The 20386-nt window shown below is 41.9% G+C and overlaps 1 protein-coding gene across 1 annotated transcript; it reads right to left on the reverse strand.

The window, feature by feature from the left end:
• Window positions 1-13549: 13549 nt before the first annotated feature.
• On the reverse strand, window positions 13550-20107 carry LOC133018984 (uncharacterized). The gene is made up of 4 exons (XM_061085325.1): window positions 20059-20107; window positions 14771-14929; window positions 14372-14467; window positions 13550-13858 (listed from the first exon to the last, which is right to left on the reverse strand). Exons 1-4 carry the CDS (start codon window positions 20098-20100, stop codon window positions 13550-13552), a joined length of 606 nt encoding a protein of 201 aa, XP_060941308.1. The 5' UTR covers window positions 20101-20107.
• Between the last annotated feature and the right edge of the window lie 279 nt (window positions 20108-20386).

A 20386-nucleotide genomic window follows, 5' to 3' on the forward strand; every position in this document is an offset into this window, starting at 1 on the left:
TATAAGAGCTTGCACTTGGAGAATATCTGCAGCTCCTAACAGGGACTCCATTAAATCACAGCTGGTTCGCCTCAAAGGAAATCTGATTTACTCGGAAATGTGTTTCTTTTCAAACTTCAACTGCCACATGCGCTTGACAGTCTGACCAAAACCATCATAATAACTCGGTAGATAAACAAGGCTCATTGCTTTTTAATGTCGGTTTTGAGTATGAGACAACTACATGGCTCTGATGACCTAATGTGTCTGATTAAATTGCTCACATGCACATCAGATGTTTCCTTTGGTTTTGAGACATTTTCCCAAATACCCTGCGATATGCTTGCGTCTTATCAAGAGCGTAGCCTGCTTCTCTCCAAACGTCCCCACGACCATCAAAGGATAAGCGTTATAGATAATGGATTGATGGAATTACTCGTAAACAGCATAGGCTTGTGTGACGCGACAAGATGCATCATTTCATAACAGGGAAATGGCTGATGAAGCAAAACCAGCCTTCAGTGTATACATGTGGAGCAGGGCTGAGAAGGAAGGCCCACAGAGGCTTTGTTTGCTCGTCTCATGACCTTGAAGATGTTCTTTTGGAACGTGAACATCTGGATGAAATCTACTACTTCACATTTAAATGCTGATATTTGTTGTCAGACTATTAAGGGCACAGCAGGGGCAGTGACTGCAATTATGGGCGTTCATAATGATCATATAACAATGATTGATTACTATTGAGAAGATAAATAACCATGGTACACAAACTAGTTCAATTGTCATAGAGGAATACTGTGGGATATGAGGAAACCATACATAACTAGCAAACCACTTAAGTCCACATAAATTCAATTAAGATGCACCCCATTACACAAATTCATAGGATGTTACTTCTTGTGTGTTCCTGCACACTAACAATACATGTTCTCTTGCAGGAAGGCAGATGAGACGATTGATGCCACGCTGATGTCTGTACAGTAAACATGAGCTCACAGACAGTTAGCTTAGCTTAGCACAAAGACTGGAAATGGGTGGGAAGAGTGAGCCTGACTCTGTCAAAGTGTAACTAAATAAACATGTTATATGTCTTTTGATTGATCAGTACAAAACCTATGTGGTGTGATACAGTGGGATATTTAGATATACGTCCGACTCAGATGTACAGATGTGCTCAGAAGATGGAGTTTTGAGGGACCTATATTTAGGTGCACAGAAGCAAGCAGCAGACAGGTTTTTACTTTTAACCTTTGTATAGAGCCAAGCTAGCTGCTTCCCCCTGTTTTTAGTCATTGTGCTAAGCTAAGTGAGCCTGCTACTAACAGTACAATCATTGTGTATAAACAACAATGAAAATTATGTTTGTCCTCTTATCTAACTTCTTGGCTAAATAAAGAGACCATAAGCTCATTTCTGAAAATGTCAAAATACATTCCTCACAGTTTTACTCAATATGTTTCCATCTGAATATTTCAACAACAAAAGTACAACAAATAAACAGAAAAAAAATAATGCAGAGTGTGCTGCCACAAAGTGACTATTTCGACTTACATAAGAAAACTATGTGCTGACAAAAACACGAACATGCTCACGAGATGACAATGGCCAGATGTCTCACACTTCCTGCTCACACAAGCTCAACTTGCAGCGAGAGATACTGTGCTCAACATTTGGCCCGACTGATAATTTATGCTCCATCACACCGTTTATGATTACCATTTACCAGACCTCTTCTCGTGTGGACGGGATTTCTCCTAATGCATCTGAACACAGACACACTCAAACCTTTCAGAACAGGCACACTATCAGCATCAATAATATAGTGTAGGGTTCACCTACTGTCGATGGTGGTAAACTGCAGCCTATTAAGGACACATGATTTAAATCTCCTTTATTTTCTTACTGGACAACACAGTTGTTTGATGTTTCTGCTTTGGGTTCGAATGCCATGTCTGTTCATTTGAAGAGCTGAGCTTTTGAACCTTTTAAGACCAAAAACCTTGAAAGTTTTGATCTGAGCGAGGTCGGCCTGCAGCCCAGAAAACATTTGAAGCAACATCTATAGATTTGCGGGTTTTTACACACCGGCTACTGCACAAGCTAAACCGAGTAGCAGTCATCTGAGGTAAAATCCTCCTTTGCTCGAGCCCGTCTCAGTCTTCTTTGGCTGTTGTGTGTGTGCGATGACACCAGCAACCAGCCAGATGCTACTGGTGGTTTAGTGTTACTGACAGTTGCTATGGGAGTCCTCCTCTCCTTCCTTTGTGTTGTTTTCTTCAATATCCCCGGCTTCAGGTCGCTCCTCTAATCTCCTCAGACGCAGAAAATTTGTTCGGATGAACAAACAGAGCTCAAAGGCAGTGTGTGAATTGAAAATATGAAAAACAAAAACAACCTATGAGCAATTTCCCCCCCGCCCGCCTCATTAACATGCATTTCAAAGTGTGTTGTCTTAAGGAGAAAAATTAGATTACTCAAATATTCTCTGTGTCTGTTTCCTCTCTCTTTTTTATGTACCGCTGTTGTGTGCTGAATGCTCAACAATATTGCATTGTGCCGTGAAAAGCCTGTGGCTGATGAGGATGGACAGGAGGCGGAGGAGGAGGAGGAGGAAGAGGAGGAAGAGGAGGAAGAGGAGGAAGAGGAGGAAGAGGAGGAAGAGGAGGAAGAGGAGGAAGATGTAGGAGCTGATGTATCACTCCAGGCCAGGGGGTGGAAGAGAGGCGGAGAGGAATTTTGCCGATTTTTTTCTCCTGACATCTTTCTTGTGTTTTGGGCATGAAATGAAAACAAGACCTCAGAACGAACACATATAGATCAAATCCTAACAACAAGCTGCGTCATTCAACAACAAAAACAGGAGGTCAAAAACCCAAACGCACTCGTTTAAATATATATGCAGGACACTTTGCACACTTTGGATTCTCCTCCGTGGCGTTGTACAAACTGAGTGACCACTAAATCTTTCATGAACTGCAACCAAAAATATCTCACAAAAAAGCTTTCGCTGTTCCCCTCCTCGCTCCGTGCTACTAGGACACAGCCTCGGGCCACAACAAGCTTATGGAGGTGCTCAATGTTTGTCTCAGCTCGACACCTTTTGTGCCTACAAATGTATCTATTACTGTCGGCATGCGTACGCATAAGTCAACATCTTTACAACGCGTGAGGCATGAATAGTTCAAAAAAAGAGGCCCTGTGGTTTCAGAGTGTATAACCCACTATCAAGTGAATGAGAACATGAATAAAATAACACCTAACACCACGTTTCCCACCTGAGCATGCCCTTGCCTTCATGATCTTCTGCTGGAATCTGCAGTAACCAAGGTGACCCATTGCACATAGCAGGACACTTACAACCCTTATACAACACTGGACTCATTTGGATGCAGTCTTTGCTGTTTACTCTATTGGACACATAAGGTTCAAAATGTTGTGGAAATACTACATCATATCACAGAATGACGAAGCACCCATGGAGGCTTACTTCGTCCTGGGAGCGATAGACTTTGAGAGACAAAGAGGAGAAAAATAAAAGAAGATGGAGCAGGGGAACCAGAGGACCACCGTGTGCTGGGATCCTCCGAACGTGCGCAGAATGAGCTGTGCCACTGGATGTGGCATAAGGAGTGCAAAACACATCGCTGTGTTCAAATTCTTCTGCAGGGCTCCCTCAAGATAGTGTGTCTTTCAAAAAATAAAGAATTATTCAGCACTGCATTAAGTCTCTATTTTGTTTGATCTTTGTATTTGGCTGCTGAAACCCAGACAGTGAGGCAAAGTGCTGCGGGGAAAAGAGCGAGAATTGAAAAAGCCCCTCTCGTGCTCGTGCTTGTGCATGAGGGGAAGAGCTCCTCTGTACAGCTGCACACGCGTCACTGAGCCAGTAACCCTCCCTGACCAGGATCTGACTTCTTTTAGATGTGGATTACCTAGCAATATTGCGTGCCCTTCCTCCCCTGTTAGTTTGTTCAGTTTCAAACATTTTTATTTTTTAAAGAAAAACTTATCTCGAAAAAAATCTAATTTATGTAATGGTGCTGTAGTGCACTTTAAAGCAGAGCTGCATGTTTAAAACATGGAAAGTAAGAGGTCTCTAATGTTTTCTGACCATACAGTCCCTGCAGACCATATGAACCAGAGCTGAACCGGTTTTCTGACAACTGGTTCTAATTCCGGGGTTGTTATATGATTCACTCATTAAAAAGCTTAAAACATCATAGCCCGCAGCAGTATAGGCTGTCCCTGCCCCTACATGACAAACCTCATAAACTATTCAGCAACAAATTAAGCGAAGCCCAATAGCCCAGAGTGAAACAAGGATCAGCTGAACATCACTTAAAACGAGACATATGATTTGCCTCACAGCAGCTTGTAGAGGGCTTGACTCATAACGTTCTCCTTGTACCCGCTGCCCCAGAAAGCCAAAGAACCAGGAAAGTCACACGAACAACTGGCTCATTATGGAAAGAAAAAACAAATCCAAAAATACTTCAGCGCACACACACAAGAATCAAAAATCTGAATTGGCTGAATAAATCACGTTGATTCTATTATCATAAACCTCGCTGAGCCGCCTTTTGATTGAAAGATGAAGCCGCGTGCGTTGGTGTGATTTGCAAAGCCAGGTACGGGCCACAAGTGGTCTCCCAGCGTTTGAATCATCCTACTCCTTGTGCTCAAAATCCCCTGGATAAGCGAGTCATAGCGTAGGTTGCACAGGATAAGCATACACGCACACATGCCCACACACAACTCTCCCACTCACTCACTTCATCACATACAGATCACGTCTCTCATGGCCTGGGCATTTGGACCCCACTGTGTTCGCAAGCATGATAAAAAAGAACACAGGAGAGAGATTTTTTTTTTTTAAACGTGTTTCAATAGCATTAGGAGTTTGTGCGACAACTTTAATTGCTGGTTAACTATTCACACTGCCACTTCTGAGGGTTTTCTTTTCTTATATGTGAAAAAAATCACACGAGGCACTTGGAAACCAGTCATTCAGGCGTCTAAAAGCATTTTCACAGTCTGCACTGCGGGGCTGAGAAGAAAGACAAGCGGTGAAATGTAGAGGTTCGCCGGCCTTACAGGCGTGATTGGCAGGTTTTCAGCTCAGCGTCTCGCCCGGGTCTCACTGTTCCTGTCGTTCCTGCTGTTCGCCGCACTGATATATATATACAGCTTATCCTTTTAAGGTCGGCAGGCGGGCTGGAGCCAATCACAGGTGTCATGGGTGAGAGGTGAGGTACAAGCTGGACAGGTAGCCGGGGTAATGCAGGGCGGACATACAGAGAGGAACAAGCATTCACGCCTATGGTCAATTCAGGGTCTCACGAACACGGAGTGGAGGACGTGCAAACTCCAAACAAAAAGGCCACTGGCCAAACTTGGAACCATCTTGCTGCGAGGCGACTGTGCTAACTATTGCACCACTGTGCCACCTTTAAGCAGCATTGTTAATTTCTCAATAATTGTGTAAGAAAATGCAAGTTTGAATATATCATTTGTATTTTCAACTTAATTTACCCAATAATATCAATCGAGGGTAGATATTAATTAGTCCGGTAACGTACAAAGGATATTCTCCCTCTTGTCCTATGCTCTGGGAAAGCGTTTGGTTTCAAAAGGCATAGATAGAGGTAATGATGTCTGATCCACCGTGTGGGCCACATGGTTTTCATACTGCTGCCATACGAGCCAGTAGTCAGATTTACCTTTATCCTCGGCGTACCCTCAGGTTCGGCCTGTGTCGTTGATAACAAGGCCAAAACACTTGATGATGCTAAGGTGCACAACTGAGGTTGTGTCCCTCATATCTGCTGGTGGCCACTAACACCTGCTAACATCTACTGGTAGTTGGTAAACTAAATTGTGCAGGAGACCTACACACGTACAGGGGATATTCAACATCTTGTCCTATATTCTAAAAACCCCATATGAAATTTATTTCAGAGCTATTTATGCACTAAAAATAATTCCTAAATAAAACTGAATAGCTGCGTCTTTAAAGGGGAAGTCATATATTTAAAAACGCACCTCTATAAAATCCCTTTCTGATCTAGATGAGTGCAGAATATAGGTTTGGCTCAGAAACCCCCCAAACAACTTGAGTCTCTGTATCAGTGAGTGGAAGTTGAGCTGCAGATTTCCTCTCGCTGCCCCCCTGTCAGGCAGCCGGGTTTCTTTTCAGTACAAATGGAGATTGCTCTGACATTTACAACACACATAAGTATCTGAAGTCACTGTGCACAATCACCTATTTTACACACTGTTGCTGAACCCGGAGTTTTTGCTGGTTTACTGTGACCTTTCGGAATGTCGCAGACAATGAATAACCACAGTGAGATGCTTCAAAGATCATTATGCTCCACGTCATTTTCCGACCCGTGTCTCCACATGACACAGTGAAAGTTAGGACAGCGTTGTTTACGGAACACGATGTATACTTTAAACTGTTTGCAACTTCACTGCCACAACCATCACGTTGCTAGCTGCTAATAATTTAGTGAACATTTTCACGGCCTCCTGAAGCTCTTTAGCATAAATGTGGCACATTAATGAGAATGGGGACATTAACACAAGATGCTGGACCACTTCCACATCCATTTATGCATGCCTCGACGTGTATAATTTAAAACTGAGCTACAGTCTTAATTCAAGATCTTGCCAATTTTCTTTTCTCAAATAATGACACAGATATGACTTTCTTTGGTGCTTCTTGAGGATAAAAATGATAAATGGCCAAAATATATTTATTTTCTGTAGCAAATATATGCAAGTTCTCTGTGTGGAAGAGACTGCTTGGACAGAGGAATATACTCCAGGTGATCATTAACGTGGCTTCAGACGAGGACCTCTTTACCAACAATAGAGGAGGAACTGTTGGCTCCCAACTTTATTTATTTTGCACGGTACCATGCAAATGACTATGGAAGGTTTAATGAGAAGAAAACAGAGAGGAATGAACAAAGATGAGTTGCCTCAAGGATATCATTACCACACATCATTACTCTTGACTACACACCGCAGCAGAGACTGGCTGCTGGAAGACGCTAACAGCCCAGAATGGAAGCTTTTAAAGGGAACATTGAATCTGGATTTGGGCCGGCTAATTTGGCCACATAGGTCCCCAGACATCCGTCGGTCAGACAAAGGATATGCATGTATGACCTTTCACAGTCTGGAGCACGCTGCGCGCCAAAACCATGCACCAACAGGACTGCAGCGGAGGCTTCTGAACACAGCAAAAAGGAGTCAGTGGTCATTCGGGGAGCAAAAGCATCCCCCCTTCCTCCTCCTCTTCCTCCCTCCTCAGAAGGGTCCAGTAACCTTTTATATGATTTTTCTTCAGAGCTGCATTAAGTGCTTAGCAGGAGAAAAAAAAGAAAGTCATGAGACCAAAACAAATGGCAATCATTTCCGAAGTCGAGAGGGGCAATCAGAATGCCATTATACTGTGTTTAGAGGGAGGGAGGGAAAAGCTGGAAAAGTCTAATGGGATTCAGTTCTTTTTTTCTCTCTCGTTATTGGACAGTATGAGTAAAGAGCCAGGGGGACAGAAGACGAAGAGAGGGGGGGGGTATCTAACAATGTCCAAGACTAGATTTGTACCCAGGGCATGGCTGGTAAATGGCATGCCCTTTAATCAAGGAGCCACCAGAGGCAACCTTTACCTTCAGACCTATTAATAACTCAACACGTTGACTGAGTAAAGAGCAGGAAAAAGTTGATTTGATCCACGGGAAACAAACGGTTTAATGATGAGATTGATAGAAGTTTGGGATGGGATGTTCATTTGACATGGAACTGACAGTGGAGCATTTGATTCAACAGTGCACGTGATTATGATAAATTTTAAATAATGTACAGCCCAAAAAATAATACAAAACGGTGGTTTGCACAATTTGAACTATATTTGTCACAGTGTAAATTAAAGAGACAACCCACCAAATCAAATGGTTTCTCAGTTTGTAAATAACTCCGATGATGTCATAGTGATGTAGTCATGGTTATCTTAGCTTTTTCTTGAACAACAAACTGGTGGCATGAGGTTCATTAGAAAGAGTGGGTTGCCCTAAGGAAGTGCATTGTGGGACATGTAGGATCCAGCAGTACTACTGACTAAACATCAGGATATCTCGGATTTGCTGTTTGTCTTTTGTAACTTTTCTCCTGCAAGAAAAAAACCTCCTGTTTGACAATATTTCACCTTTAAACATATTGTTTTTTCAGTTCTTTGAAAGAAATAATGTATCAGTTAGCTGATTTCCAAAAGTCTACAAAGGAAATCTAACAGCAAGAGAAAACAAAGAGAGTAGAAAGAAATATTCACAGTGGATTCAGAACAACTAACAATAGTCTTCATGACCCTGGCTGAATGTTTGGGCTCATTGTCATGCTGCAGAAGGAATCTGAGACTTAAGGTCATTTCAGAAAATGAACTTCTACCAAACACTTGCACTGTACTGTCATGGCACTCAATCCCCCCCTCCAAAATATGTACACGTTTTCTTCTATCATAATGTCTAGAAGAGTGAAGAGTGATATTACAAACTTTACTGAAAGTTTCAGGTTTTGTCTGAGTCTAAACAGATATAAACAGACACCACTGTAGTTAAACTGATACCATAGAATTTAAGGGGATTCTCACAAAATACTTTTGGTTGTGGACTGACGTCTGCTCCTGGGGGCCTCCTGTCAGCTTGGGGACCCTTGAGGCAGTTGTTTACTTTGCCTACCCTGCCTCAACTCCCCTGGCAGATTTTTTAAAAACAAACAAGGGTGAGATGTAGGGGTGCAAATAGGGCTTTGTGTGATATTGACTAGTTTTGGAATTGTCATTAATTGACATTGAAAAATAAGTAAAATAAATCGGTGTTACTATTACATTTATTAAAGAGAAGCCGAATGTCCTTCCGTATGAGAGACTGGAAGATGACAATGTGCCGCATTTGTCACAGTTTTTGCTCAAAATTATTATTCAACCAACTGGCTAATCTTTTCAGCTCTAGTGGACTGTTTAATCACCTTGACTCATATGTTATTTACTCAGCATGCAAATAGTGGGGGAGGTGAGGCAGAGGGATGGAAAACTGGGGCAAAATTCAATACACAACTAAAAGGGGGCAAACTAAGTGTCCCAAAGTCATGTAATCCCAGTAAACAAAGTGAATTTGACGAAATGAAAAAAATGTAATCTTAATTTTTCAACAGCACTCAGCAGAAACACCCTTCATCATCTCTAAATTGCCTCAGAGAGAGCAATGAGAATCCAGATGGTGAGTCCACAGATGGAAGAAGCACCTGCTCTCCCTCCTAAAAAAAAAAAAAAAAAACTAACAATGCACACTAAAGCAGGCTAAACATAACCACAGCGGTGGGGATCTTGAAATACCTGCACAATAATATTTTTTGTATTATTCTCCACCAACCTATTGACCCGCTGTTGCTCAAATTCTGGGGGAAACAATCGGTTTGGGTGCTCCGGGAAATCCACAACCACCAAAAATAAATAAATGAGAAAAAGAAAATCCATTACTGCTACCCAGACAGGGGGTATCCACTCAGCTATAGAGAAATGGGTTTAAAATGTCAGCATCTGCCACATCTGTCTCACATTCATCAGTCCCCCTGCTCACTGTCCTCCAGCTCCTCTCCTCTCTGGACATGTGTAGTGTCTTCTCATGCCCTCAGGCACACTATATGTGTTTATTTAATCAAATGGCACGTTCCATCCCCTTTGGAATCCCACACGGTGCACAGTGCTGGTAAGAGCAACCACTTCATAGATAAAAACTCAATCCTTTCTCCTATATTGAAAGCACCGGTGAGTTTATTTCCATTCTCTCTGTGTCAATACTCCACAACAGCGAGCTTTGCCCAATTCCATTGCTTCTTAACCCGAGTCAGTCATTTCTCATGCATTTATATATCTTAAAAGCTCCACATTGTGATTTAGCAGGATAAATCCTCAAGGACTAAAAGGGCTCCAATGAGACATATTCCATTTATTTCCACACTGCACTGCACAAACTGACCGAGCTGCCACGCAGAGTTACACTTTCCCGATTTAGTCACATTTCTGGATTGAATTTGGGTTCACCAGAAGAGCAGCGACGGCTAACGACAAGGGCCGCTCACCCGCTTTTTTTCGTTTGCATTCAAGACACACTGCACAGCGTGTGTGTGGCTCACAGCCTGCACCCACTGACCCCACACTCACAGCTGCTTTCACCCATCCCTGCTCTCCTCTAGCTGTACCGGCTAAATCAAACAGCACAAGAGACACTAACATATGGGATCCTGTTTACCTGTATACTGTTAATCTAAGCATGATTTGAAGTAACATGTTGGAAGATTCCCTCTTTTTTTTGGTCATATTCAGCTCCAAGGTCAAGCGAGACTGGATGGTAATTAGTCTCAATCCAATTTCAAGCGGATTGTGAAGTATCCAAGATGGCAGTGAATCATCCCTAAAGAGGAATCATCACATTCAAACAGGAGGGTCTGTATTAGTCCTGTGGGGAATGCACTGATGTGACATTTTAAAGCTTTTAAATTGTTTGTTTTTGCGAGACTGAGCGACATGTCCAAATACGATTTCATATCACTGTAGATTTCCTGTCAAGTCAGGGATACTTAGCCATATTTGAAGAGAGTAAAGCCAGGCAGCTAAAGGCATCTTTGCATGTGGTAACTACAATAACATCTATATCTCAAGAGCCTAATGAGGACTAGGTGTTGTTCTTTTTCAAGCAGTTGTGATGTGAGATCTCTCAGTGGGGGTGATGCTCGTTTGGAATCACTGTCACGCCCCTGAATATACAGACTAGACTCATCTTGAATTAACGTGTATTCTCGCCTCCCAGAGAGATGGTTGGTTTGGATTAAAGATCGGACACTGCAGCAGTTGATCAGGTGTTAGACACTTGATTGTTTCCCCTTGTGTATATATATATTAAAAGAAAATCTATTGATGTGGCTCCCTCTCATCCATCCAGACGCGCCTCTCCCTCTCCCGCACCAACACCTCCTCCTCACCTGGCTGCGCGCACACACACGCACGCACGCACGCACGCACGCACGCACACACGCACACACGCACAGGCACACAGAGAGAGATCACACATCACTTGCATTTTCACAATCCGAGGAACTACCGCCCATGCATACGCACACATATACAAGTCAGCCCTATACTCCCATTCCACTGTGTAAACACACAGATGCTCCCTCCATCCACGGCCTTGCGCAGAGCCAGCCTCCGTCCACTGACGTGGCTGTCAGTGCCGCTGTGGAGGCACTCGCTCCAGCATCACCAGTCAGCTGATGGAGGCTTGTTTTGGGGTGAAATATTTATGAGGGCTTGTCACGACTGGGACTGAAACGCGTTGGCTGCGTGTGGTCGCAGTGCGCGGAGCTCTCCTCCTCGTGTGTCCCCTTCTCTTTTGGGGGGGTTTGGGGGATGAAACGCAGGCCCAACATTAAACCAGGCTTTCAAGGTTGAATCATTCGCCTTGTGCCTGCACAGATGCTCGCTGTCAACCTCGCGTTTCTCGGATTTCTCCGCGTTAAAAAATAAAACACAAAACGCCAGCACGCAGCCAGGCAGGCCCGACGTCTACTCCGCAGTAGAGCATCGTATTTTCCCTGCTGCTAATGAGGCAGACAGTTGTATTTTTTTTGTCAGCGTGACAGCAGCCAGACGATGAAGCCGTGGTTTATGAAGCCAAGCAGGAGATGAATGAAGGTGTGATGTCTTACCTCGGTGAGCGAGCAGCCGATGCAGACTGTGCGCGCCGAGATCCAGTTGCCCAGGGCTCGTAAAAATCAGACAACAACAAAACCACGCCGGTTGTTGATGACACAGCTGTCTTGGTGTAGACGGGAGGGAAGGAGGAGAGAGAAAAATGCCTCCCCGGACGTGTCAACTGACGCGCAGAGGAAAAATCTGTTATTCAGACGCATATTAACCGGATTGACGCCTTTTCTTGACGCGCAGGATCTTCCATTTTTATGATAAACAGCCACACTGTGCGCACCGAGGCTAGGTGAAGCCTGGCCGGTGCGCGAGCTGACCGAAAACCATCCTGCGATTCAATGCGACGCTAGTGAAGGAACGCTCCTCTGCAGAAAACACACGCACAGGTGGAACACGAATAACAAAAAGACACGACATCCATAGGTGTGCGTTTCAAAAAAGCCCCCGAATCGACCTCCGCAAAACAAACATGTTTTCAGATCAGCCCAGGAGAGACAGGGAGGGAGTGAGAGAAAGAAAGAGAGAGCGAGAGAGAGAGAGAGAGAGGACGCCAAAACAGAAATGCGCAGATTTCAGCGCGCAGTGTGTCGGTTCAAGCGCTGGGCATCCTCACCGTGCATTTGCATCCATATCAATATTCACGCAGGACTTCCTGACAGGAGACCAGTAGTGGTTTGATCATGGAAAAAAAGAAAACACACGCAAAAACACACACACTCACACACTCACACACACACACATCAGAGGTGGCTTTGAGTCCAGCTGCGAAGAGACGCTGTTATCTGCTTTTTTATCAACAGAGCGAAAAGAAAATTCCCTTCACAGCTTCACATTCAGCAGCAGGCTCATTCAATGAGATTCCTGAGAGGATGTACCATCACCACTACTCTTTGCACAACGGACTGCACTGTAAAAAAGAAAAAGTTGAGAAAACGTAAAATATCAAGGCAACATGATGCAAGAGATTTTTGAGTTTTCTCAACTTTTGCCTGCTGTTGTTGACTTAACTAAGGTTTTCAAGTTCTGCAAAGAGTTCTGCCAACTTGGATCTTCTTGTTCACCTAATTAGGATAATCATGTGAGACTAATAAAGAAATTCTTGCTTGAATGCCATGTATTTCTACCTTCACTAAACGCAGATTTTTTTGTTGAATTAATAAACAATTATGCCCCTCAATGTCATGCATTTGTACCTCCTTTAAACGTAGGTATTCTTGTTGAATAAACGTACAATTATCCCTTCAATGGCATATATTCCTAGATGCACCAAACACAAATATTCTTGTTGAATAAACATACATTTTATCTGTATAAATAATCAGATAATAAATAAAACACAGTACAGCTGAATGTTATCTGAAATATTTCTTTATTTCTTTATATTTTTTTATTTATTTTGAACAGGCGGGTTAAGCGCCTTTGTAAAAAAACATTCTTCTCAAATTAGTTCGCAACATCAAATTGAATGACTAACCATTTTTGTATACACATACAACAATGTGTATTCAAACACATACACATACACAATGTGTATATTCAAACACATACACATACAACAATGTGTATATTTAGACACATACACATTGTGTATGTGTATTCAAACACATACACATACAACAATGTGTATATTTAAACACATACACATACAACAAGGTGTATATTTAAACACATACACAATGTGTATTTAAACACATACACATACAACAATGTGTATATTTAAACACATACACATACAACAATGTGTATATTTAAACACATACACATAAACAATGTGTATTCAAACACATACACAATGTGTATTCAAAATAAAAGTTTAGTTTTCAAAGATCTTGTGCGCTGGGAGCACCGAGAGCCACCAAGCTCAAAAAAGATAGTCTGGATGGCTTCAAATGTATACCTCAACTGTTTGGGGTAATTTATATTGAGGGCATATAGAAGGCCAAAGAGGTAGGCGAACGCAGAGGAGAGGTTTTCCATTTCATGCAGCACGATGCCCCCTTCCAAAACAACTGCATGGTCTCGAGCATGTGAGATGTCGGCTTCGTCATCTAGGATGGTGAGGATGGCCACAGACGCCCCTTCCAGCACTGGTGCCAAAATGTCAGTGTCCTGAGGAAAAATAACAGATGCATTTGAGCCTTGACAAACTAGAAAGAGCATTTTCTGAAGAAAATGTGTGTGAATGCTGAGAAGGACCGTGCTAAAGCTGAAAAGTATAATTTGTAGGCTGAGATATGATTGGCTTCATAACGGCTAAAAACAGTTGAAATGTTAAAAAGGCATAAGAAAATGGGCAGCTATACACTGGAACCTGACAGCCAAAGAAAATTGATGAAGCACTGGCAACATAGCTGACGTAATAGCTGAAAATAGATTTAGTAGTTTAGAAGTACAACTTGTGAAAAGGAGGTTGATTTACATGAATTGTAAAAAAGTTAGTGTGAACAATGTATGAAAATATGAACAAATCAGAGAAATATGATTACTGCACTGATAAACTGCACTGGGGAGGTGTATATTTCCATTTTGGATGAACTACTACTTTAAAACATCTCATGAGAATGAGGAATTAGCTACATGGCCTGAAGTATTTATCTTTTTGCTACAGTTACTAGTACTTACCAAGCACTTCATGAAAAACTTTTTGGTATCTTCGCGGAGGAAAATGGGCAAGCCTCTCAGTGCTGCTGTCTTTCTGTGTGTAACAATGTCAGATGTCTAAAGAGTAAGAAAATAAGTATTTCAATAAGTATAGTACTGTACTGAACATACACATAATGCAAAATCAGAAATCTTTTATAGTACTGAAGATGAAGCACACACAACTTTACTTTAACAAATTAAAATACTGTTAAACCAAATGCCACCAAAACACAAAGGAAGGACTGCGGACATCCATTTTTACTGAAGCATATCCACTAAGGTAGTTTTTACAGCAGCCAACATCTTTTTCTGTGTCTGTTATAAGAAAGTATATTCATGCTCTTCTAAAAATGCCAGGCAAAGGAGCACTTCACTCACCTGATCATCGAGTTTATCAAGGAGGTCTTCCATTTCTTGGCCAAAACCACCCTTCTTAGTCCGGTAGAGTTTTAGCAGGCCAGGTCCAAATCTTTCAAGAGATGCATTAAAAGTCCCCAGGAGGTCTTTGCTGGTGATACGCCGAAATTCTTCAGATATCTAAACAAGAAAATCAACAAAATATTGTAATTAATTGTAATTGCAATTTCAATTAAGCATGGGGATTTTTTTTTCTTTAACTGGAAGAAATGGGCTTCCATAGGAGTGAGATGGTTAGGGTAAGAAAATTAGGACAGGTCACAGAATCAAATGGATCATAGATTTAAATGTAACACTGGCAAGACAGAATTGACACATTTCCCCAGTAGATACTGTTCTTCTTCAAGAAAAGCCAATGTAGTTGTATAAGACAATTGCTAAATAAATTAGGACATCCTTACCTCCTGAGACGAAAACAGCGCAGGCCACCTCTCTTGGACCTCAGATACCATAGGCTGACGCTCCACGACTTCTCTCCGCCTGAGGGAAAACGTCAGCTCCATCTTCTGCTGTATCAATGTCATGTTCCTTTTCTTCTTTTTCATTTCATCAACCAGAGCAACTCTTTCCTCTTCAAGTGTAGAATCATCATGGTGTTGTGGATAATCTGGCACATGATTGACCTCTCCACGTTTGGGCTTCTTCAGGGTGAACGGGCTGTCATCTTCACCCCCCTCTTTTCTTTTCCTGTTCACATTTACCTCATTGCATCCTGCCTGGCGAAGCTTTGATCTGTAGTTTCCAAGTTTGTACTTGATACTTGTTTTCCATCCCTCATGGCCTGTGATGCCACTTGGCTCCTTCAGGCATGGATACTTATGAACCAGCGCAGCGGCAACTGACTCAAGCTCATCTTTCTCGGGGTAGCTTTTGATTTCAAAAATTGCCTGTGCAATTTTATCCAGTATCTCCATTTTCATGTCTCTTGTCACTGCAAGGCCCTTCTTTGACTTTTCATATGTGTCATTGGCCTTACACAATTTCAGTTCCACATCATATGCAAACTTAGGGATAGGAAATGGAGATGGCCACTCTGCGACTTGCCTTAAATTATTCTGGATAGAATCAGTCCAACTAGGCCTAAAATCTTCAGAGTGAACACTGAGTGTGTCCTGAGAGGAGACTGAACTAGTGGATTGGTCAAGTGGACATGAATCACTGTTCCACATTATATGCAAGACTGCACGCTCAGCTGGTAATTCAGACATTTCTGTTAAGTTGCAGAGTGCATTTCCAAACTCTGGATCCTCAAACTGTAGTGAGAAATCACCTTGAAGTTCAAGTCTCTCTTTCAGTATATCAATAAATTGCCCCACAGATGTTGGGACTTCAGGAAGCTGGATTCGCCGGGCTTCTCTGGTAGAAAGAACGACCCGAAGTAACAAAGTCTGAAAAGAGAGGAGAGAGATTTATCAGCTGATTATGTTTGATTAACAAATAATTTAGTGTCCAAATGAGAAGAGAAGAAAAGCAAAAGGAAAGGAAAGAGGGGAGCAGAGGACAGGAGAAGAGAGTTGGTGAGGAGAGGAGAGACAGAGGGTGGTGAGAGAGGAGAAGAGGGGAGAGAGTGAGCAGATGAGAGACAGAGGGGGAGGAGAGAGAAGAGAGAGTGAGGAGAGGAGACACAGAGGAGGAGAGCAGAGGAGAGGGGAAAGAACATACCATTTTGAATAGCTTTAATGGAGAATGAACTTCCTTGGGGTCACCATAAGCTTTCCACCAACTGTGTATGCTGCTAGAGGGTGGTAATCCGTCAGCACATCTGGATCCAGAAGAAGAAGGTCTGCACAGGTGTGATATTCAAGCTCATAGGACCTGAAATGTTCAACGTACCAGGAAGACAGTCTTTTACAAATGAATGCCACATCCTTTGCAATGACAAGAATGCTCACAATCTTATGGAATTCCGGGAGGCCACTGCACTGTCCAGCAGATAAAATCATGCCCGCTGCATACTGTGTCCCATGCAGGTGAATTGTTTTAGACAGAGACACACTGTCTAGATGTGGGTACTTCTTCAGTATTTCACACTTGATTGATGGATCCAGATCTGAAACCCTGACCACTTTCACATTTTCAACATACAGTTTTGGCTTGAAAAGGTTCCCACTGTCCAGATGGTAGGCCATCATCTGCTGGTGTTTTGAGGAGAGAGTGAGCAGCACATTTTTCCAGTTGTGAGTGTCATGGACAACCTTTTTAAAGAAGCTATGTTTTGCCTCGAATCTCATTGTCCACAATTCCACTAAAGGTCCATAGCAGCGAATAAGTTGTGGGTAGTGGTCAATGAAGTGGTGTTTTGGCCTCAGTCTGAACTCTGGAAAGGTACTGGTGAGCAACTTGCGATGATCCAGTAGTTTACAAGATAAATAACACAATGCTTCCTCAGAGAGACAGTTTGACACAACAATGTCAACAATTTCCTTGAGGTCCATCAAAATCTCCCAGGCAGGCTCCTGTTCTGGTATCTTACGTCCAACTATAAAAGGAAGTAAGCGCAGCAGTGTCCAATTTTCATGCCCATTACCTCCAATTGTTCCTTTTTCAAAGCTTGCTTTTGGAATTTTTTGAGGCTTGTTTACTTTGTCTGAATACTTGTAGGGAAATGATTTTATGCAGTCATTTAATGCATCAAATGTCATAAAGCCTTTTGAGATCAGATTTTTCAAACATAAGGACAATTCCACAGGGATGACTCCTTCAAAAAGGTCATGCAAAACATCTGGAGGAAATCCAGTTATTGGGTGAAAGAACAGGAGATGTTTTCCCAGGACACATTCACTTTTAACCCCATTAACACTTTTAACGCACTTCTGCCTAAGCTCTTCCAGAAACAAGTTATGTTGCTCAACACTTCTCAATTGGAAATCATTAACTTCAGTGGTTGCAATTTGGTCCCGACTTATCAAACAAAACCGACAGAACTTTTCAACAGTAAAACTTTCTTGAAAGCCTGCAAGACCATGTGCACCAAGGTTATCAGCACAAACACAATATACAGTGCTTTTAACAAACTGACCCACAACTTCAACAAAAATTCCCTCTTGTTCTAGTAACTTTATGTCTTTAAGCAATGGCTCAAGAAACTTTTCATAACCATATTGTTTGACATCCACACTTTTACCCAAGAGAGCTACCTGAATTGAAGTGAGACTCGATCGAAACCTGACTGGTAAATTTAGAACTACCCAATATACTGCAGTAATCTTATGGATTTTTCTAGAGGTGCCCAGTGGGTTACAAACTTCAAAATCATCAATATATAATGCCAAACTGATACAGATGTTTTGTTGTCCCAGTAGCTTGTTCTCCTTGTAGTACTTGCCGTCCTGAAAAGACTTAAAGTTACCAGATAAATCTCTTTGATCAAATACAATTTTGTCCAAAAAATCTGAACATCCAAGTAAAGTTTCAAGTACTTTGGTGACTGATATATATACAAATGAGTTTTTATGGGCTGTGTTGTACAGATATTCTGTGGGTTCAATAACAGGAAAGTGCTCTTTGAAATATATATTCCTTCGGTGATCTGTAGATAGGGATCCTTTCTCTAATGTTGTTAAAATGAGTGGATTAGTTTGAACTATAGCACTAGAAATTTCTTGCAAAACAGAATCATTTACTTCAATTTTATGTTTTGAAAGGATCTCTTTGACACTGTTCAAAGTTTGAATGTTAGAGAAAGACAGCAGATTATGCAAATCTTCTACAATCTTTTGTGTTGCACCTCGAGAAACATGCAACACAGTTTGCATAGACAAAAAGAGAGAAGCTAATTTGTGCTCAAGAGTCTCACTATCTACATCCTCAACACTATCTTCAACCTCATTTAGTCTCACAGTATTATGAGCTGATGTCCCTGCTTCACTATCAGATTGTTCATCATCAATTATCTCATCTTCAGTAACAGTTCTTGCTATTGTTCGGAAATCCTTAAGTGTAAAATGTTTATGGTTTCGACTTTTGTGAGAACTGAAGGTTGGGCGAGTGTTTGTTTTAAAGGTACACCTTAGAAAGGGACATTGTACAGTTTCTCGTTTCTTTAAATGATGTCCGAGATGGTTCCAAAAAATTTTTTCACTGCAAATTTCTTTAAAATCACACAATTCACACTGAAATGTAAAATTTTCATGGGATTTCACTGTTGAGTGTGATCTTGAGATGTGTGATCGTAACGCTCCAGGTGTTTTAAATACACAAACACAGTCTGTATGAATGCAAGGCCAGTGTGCACCTTGTCCGTGATGAAGCCGCAAATGCTTGAGAAGAGTCTCTTGGCTGGAGCTTTCAAATTTGCAAAATTTACAGTGCATGAAATCCACCTCTGAAACACAAGAGACACATATAACACAAAGTCAGTTTTGCTACAATCACTTTCACAACAGTCTCTGTAATTTATAACACAACTACAGATGTCAAACTTGAATCCTTTTAGGGATTCAAATCTTTCTGAGTCACTAAACAGATCCAGATCTTACGAGTCATTTGTCCATAAGCATATAAATTCTACCAGTGAAACAGAGCCCGTCTGTCTTAGACTATAAACAGGATAAATACATTCAAATTTGAGAGCTAGGCTATTATGCGAGGAGGGCAGTCTGCTGTTTGTGCATTTGAAATTTTGATGCAGGAAATAAAACTTTGCATTTTCATATTATTAAAAATTCTCTGACGTTAATTATGAGGCTGTTAGTAGTTCACAATGTTTTTATTTAGCTGCATTATATTCAACAGACACAAATACAGTATTATAATCTCATAACTCACAGTCAGCATCACTCATTCAACTGTAAATACAGTAAATGACATCATAGAAATGTGGAAATATAACTCCATAATTATTGACCGATTCTGATAACACATAATGCTGCAGAGAATAAAATGCTCCTCTGTGTTTAGTCTGTATTAGCCTCTAAAGTTCGTCCGGAGGGGACGTCCCGGTCCGGGACCCGGACCTGGTCCGGGATGCAACTGACGTCCCGGACCGGGACCCGGTTCCGGTCCGGCACCTGGAGGTCCCGGACCGGGACGTCTCGGAGGTGCACGGAGGTGCTCCCCCCAAAATGTCACCAGCCGCCACTGTGTCTGCCCCATGAAAGCGTATGCATGACCACTCGCGTTTGCATGGGCAAAATACAAAACGGGTTATCTTAACAAATTTAACCACAGCAGAAGTGCTATAAACATGCCAGTCTATGCCAGAACTAACGTAATTTAATGTGATAAAAGTAAAAACGCACTTACCATACCTTCTTGAGCAAAATTGTTGTGGGCTCCACGTCGTTGTCCATCCAGAAAATGTCCCGCTCAGGTTCAGCAGAGAGCCGTTAAAACCGGAACTGGAATCTACTGAGTTGGCCCAACTTAACTCAAAAATCTGCTCAAAAATTTACAAATCCTTGTTGTGCTGATTTAAAATAGTAGTTAGGACAACAATGAGAGAAAATTGCTGGACAGACAAGATTTTATAGATTGCATATTGCAAAGCCTTATTTCTGAGTCAGTTTAATTAGAAAATTCTTATGAGATCAACAATTACTAGTTACCATTTTTACAGTGTGTCTGCACACTTCTATG

This window comes from Limanda limanda, chromosome 14 (genome assembly GCF_963576545.1).
Source record: "Limanda limanda chromosome 14, fLimLim1.1, whole genome shotgun sequence".
In the NCBI taxonomy this organism is placed as follows: Eukaryota; Metazoa; Chordata; class Actinopteri; order Pleuronectiformes; family Pleuronectidae; genus Limanda; species Limanda limanda.

Bases quoted from the DNA above. Each gene is read 5' to 3' on its own strand.
- LOC133018984 (XM_061085325.1), bottom strand. From the start codon at position 20,100: ATGGACAACGACGTGGAGCCCACAACAATTTTGCTCAAGAAG. The intron at 14,930-20,058 runs GTATGGTAAGTG...TTTCTTGTTTAG, and splicing joins CAACAATTTTGCTCAAGAAG to ATATCTGAAGAATTTCGGCG. The intron at 13,859-14,371 runs GTAAGTACTAGT...ATTTTTCCTCAG, and splicing joins AGTTTTTCATGAAGTGCTTG to GACACTGACATTTTGGCACC.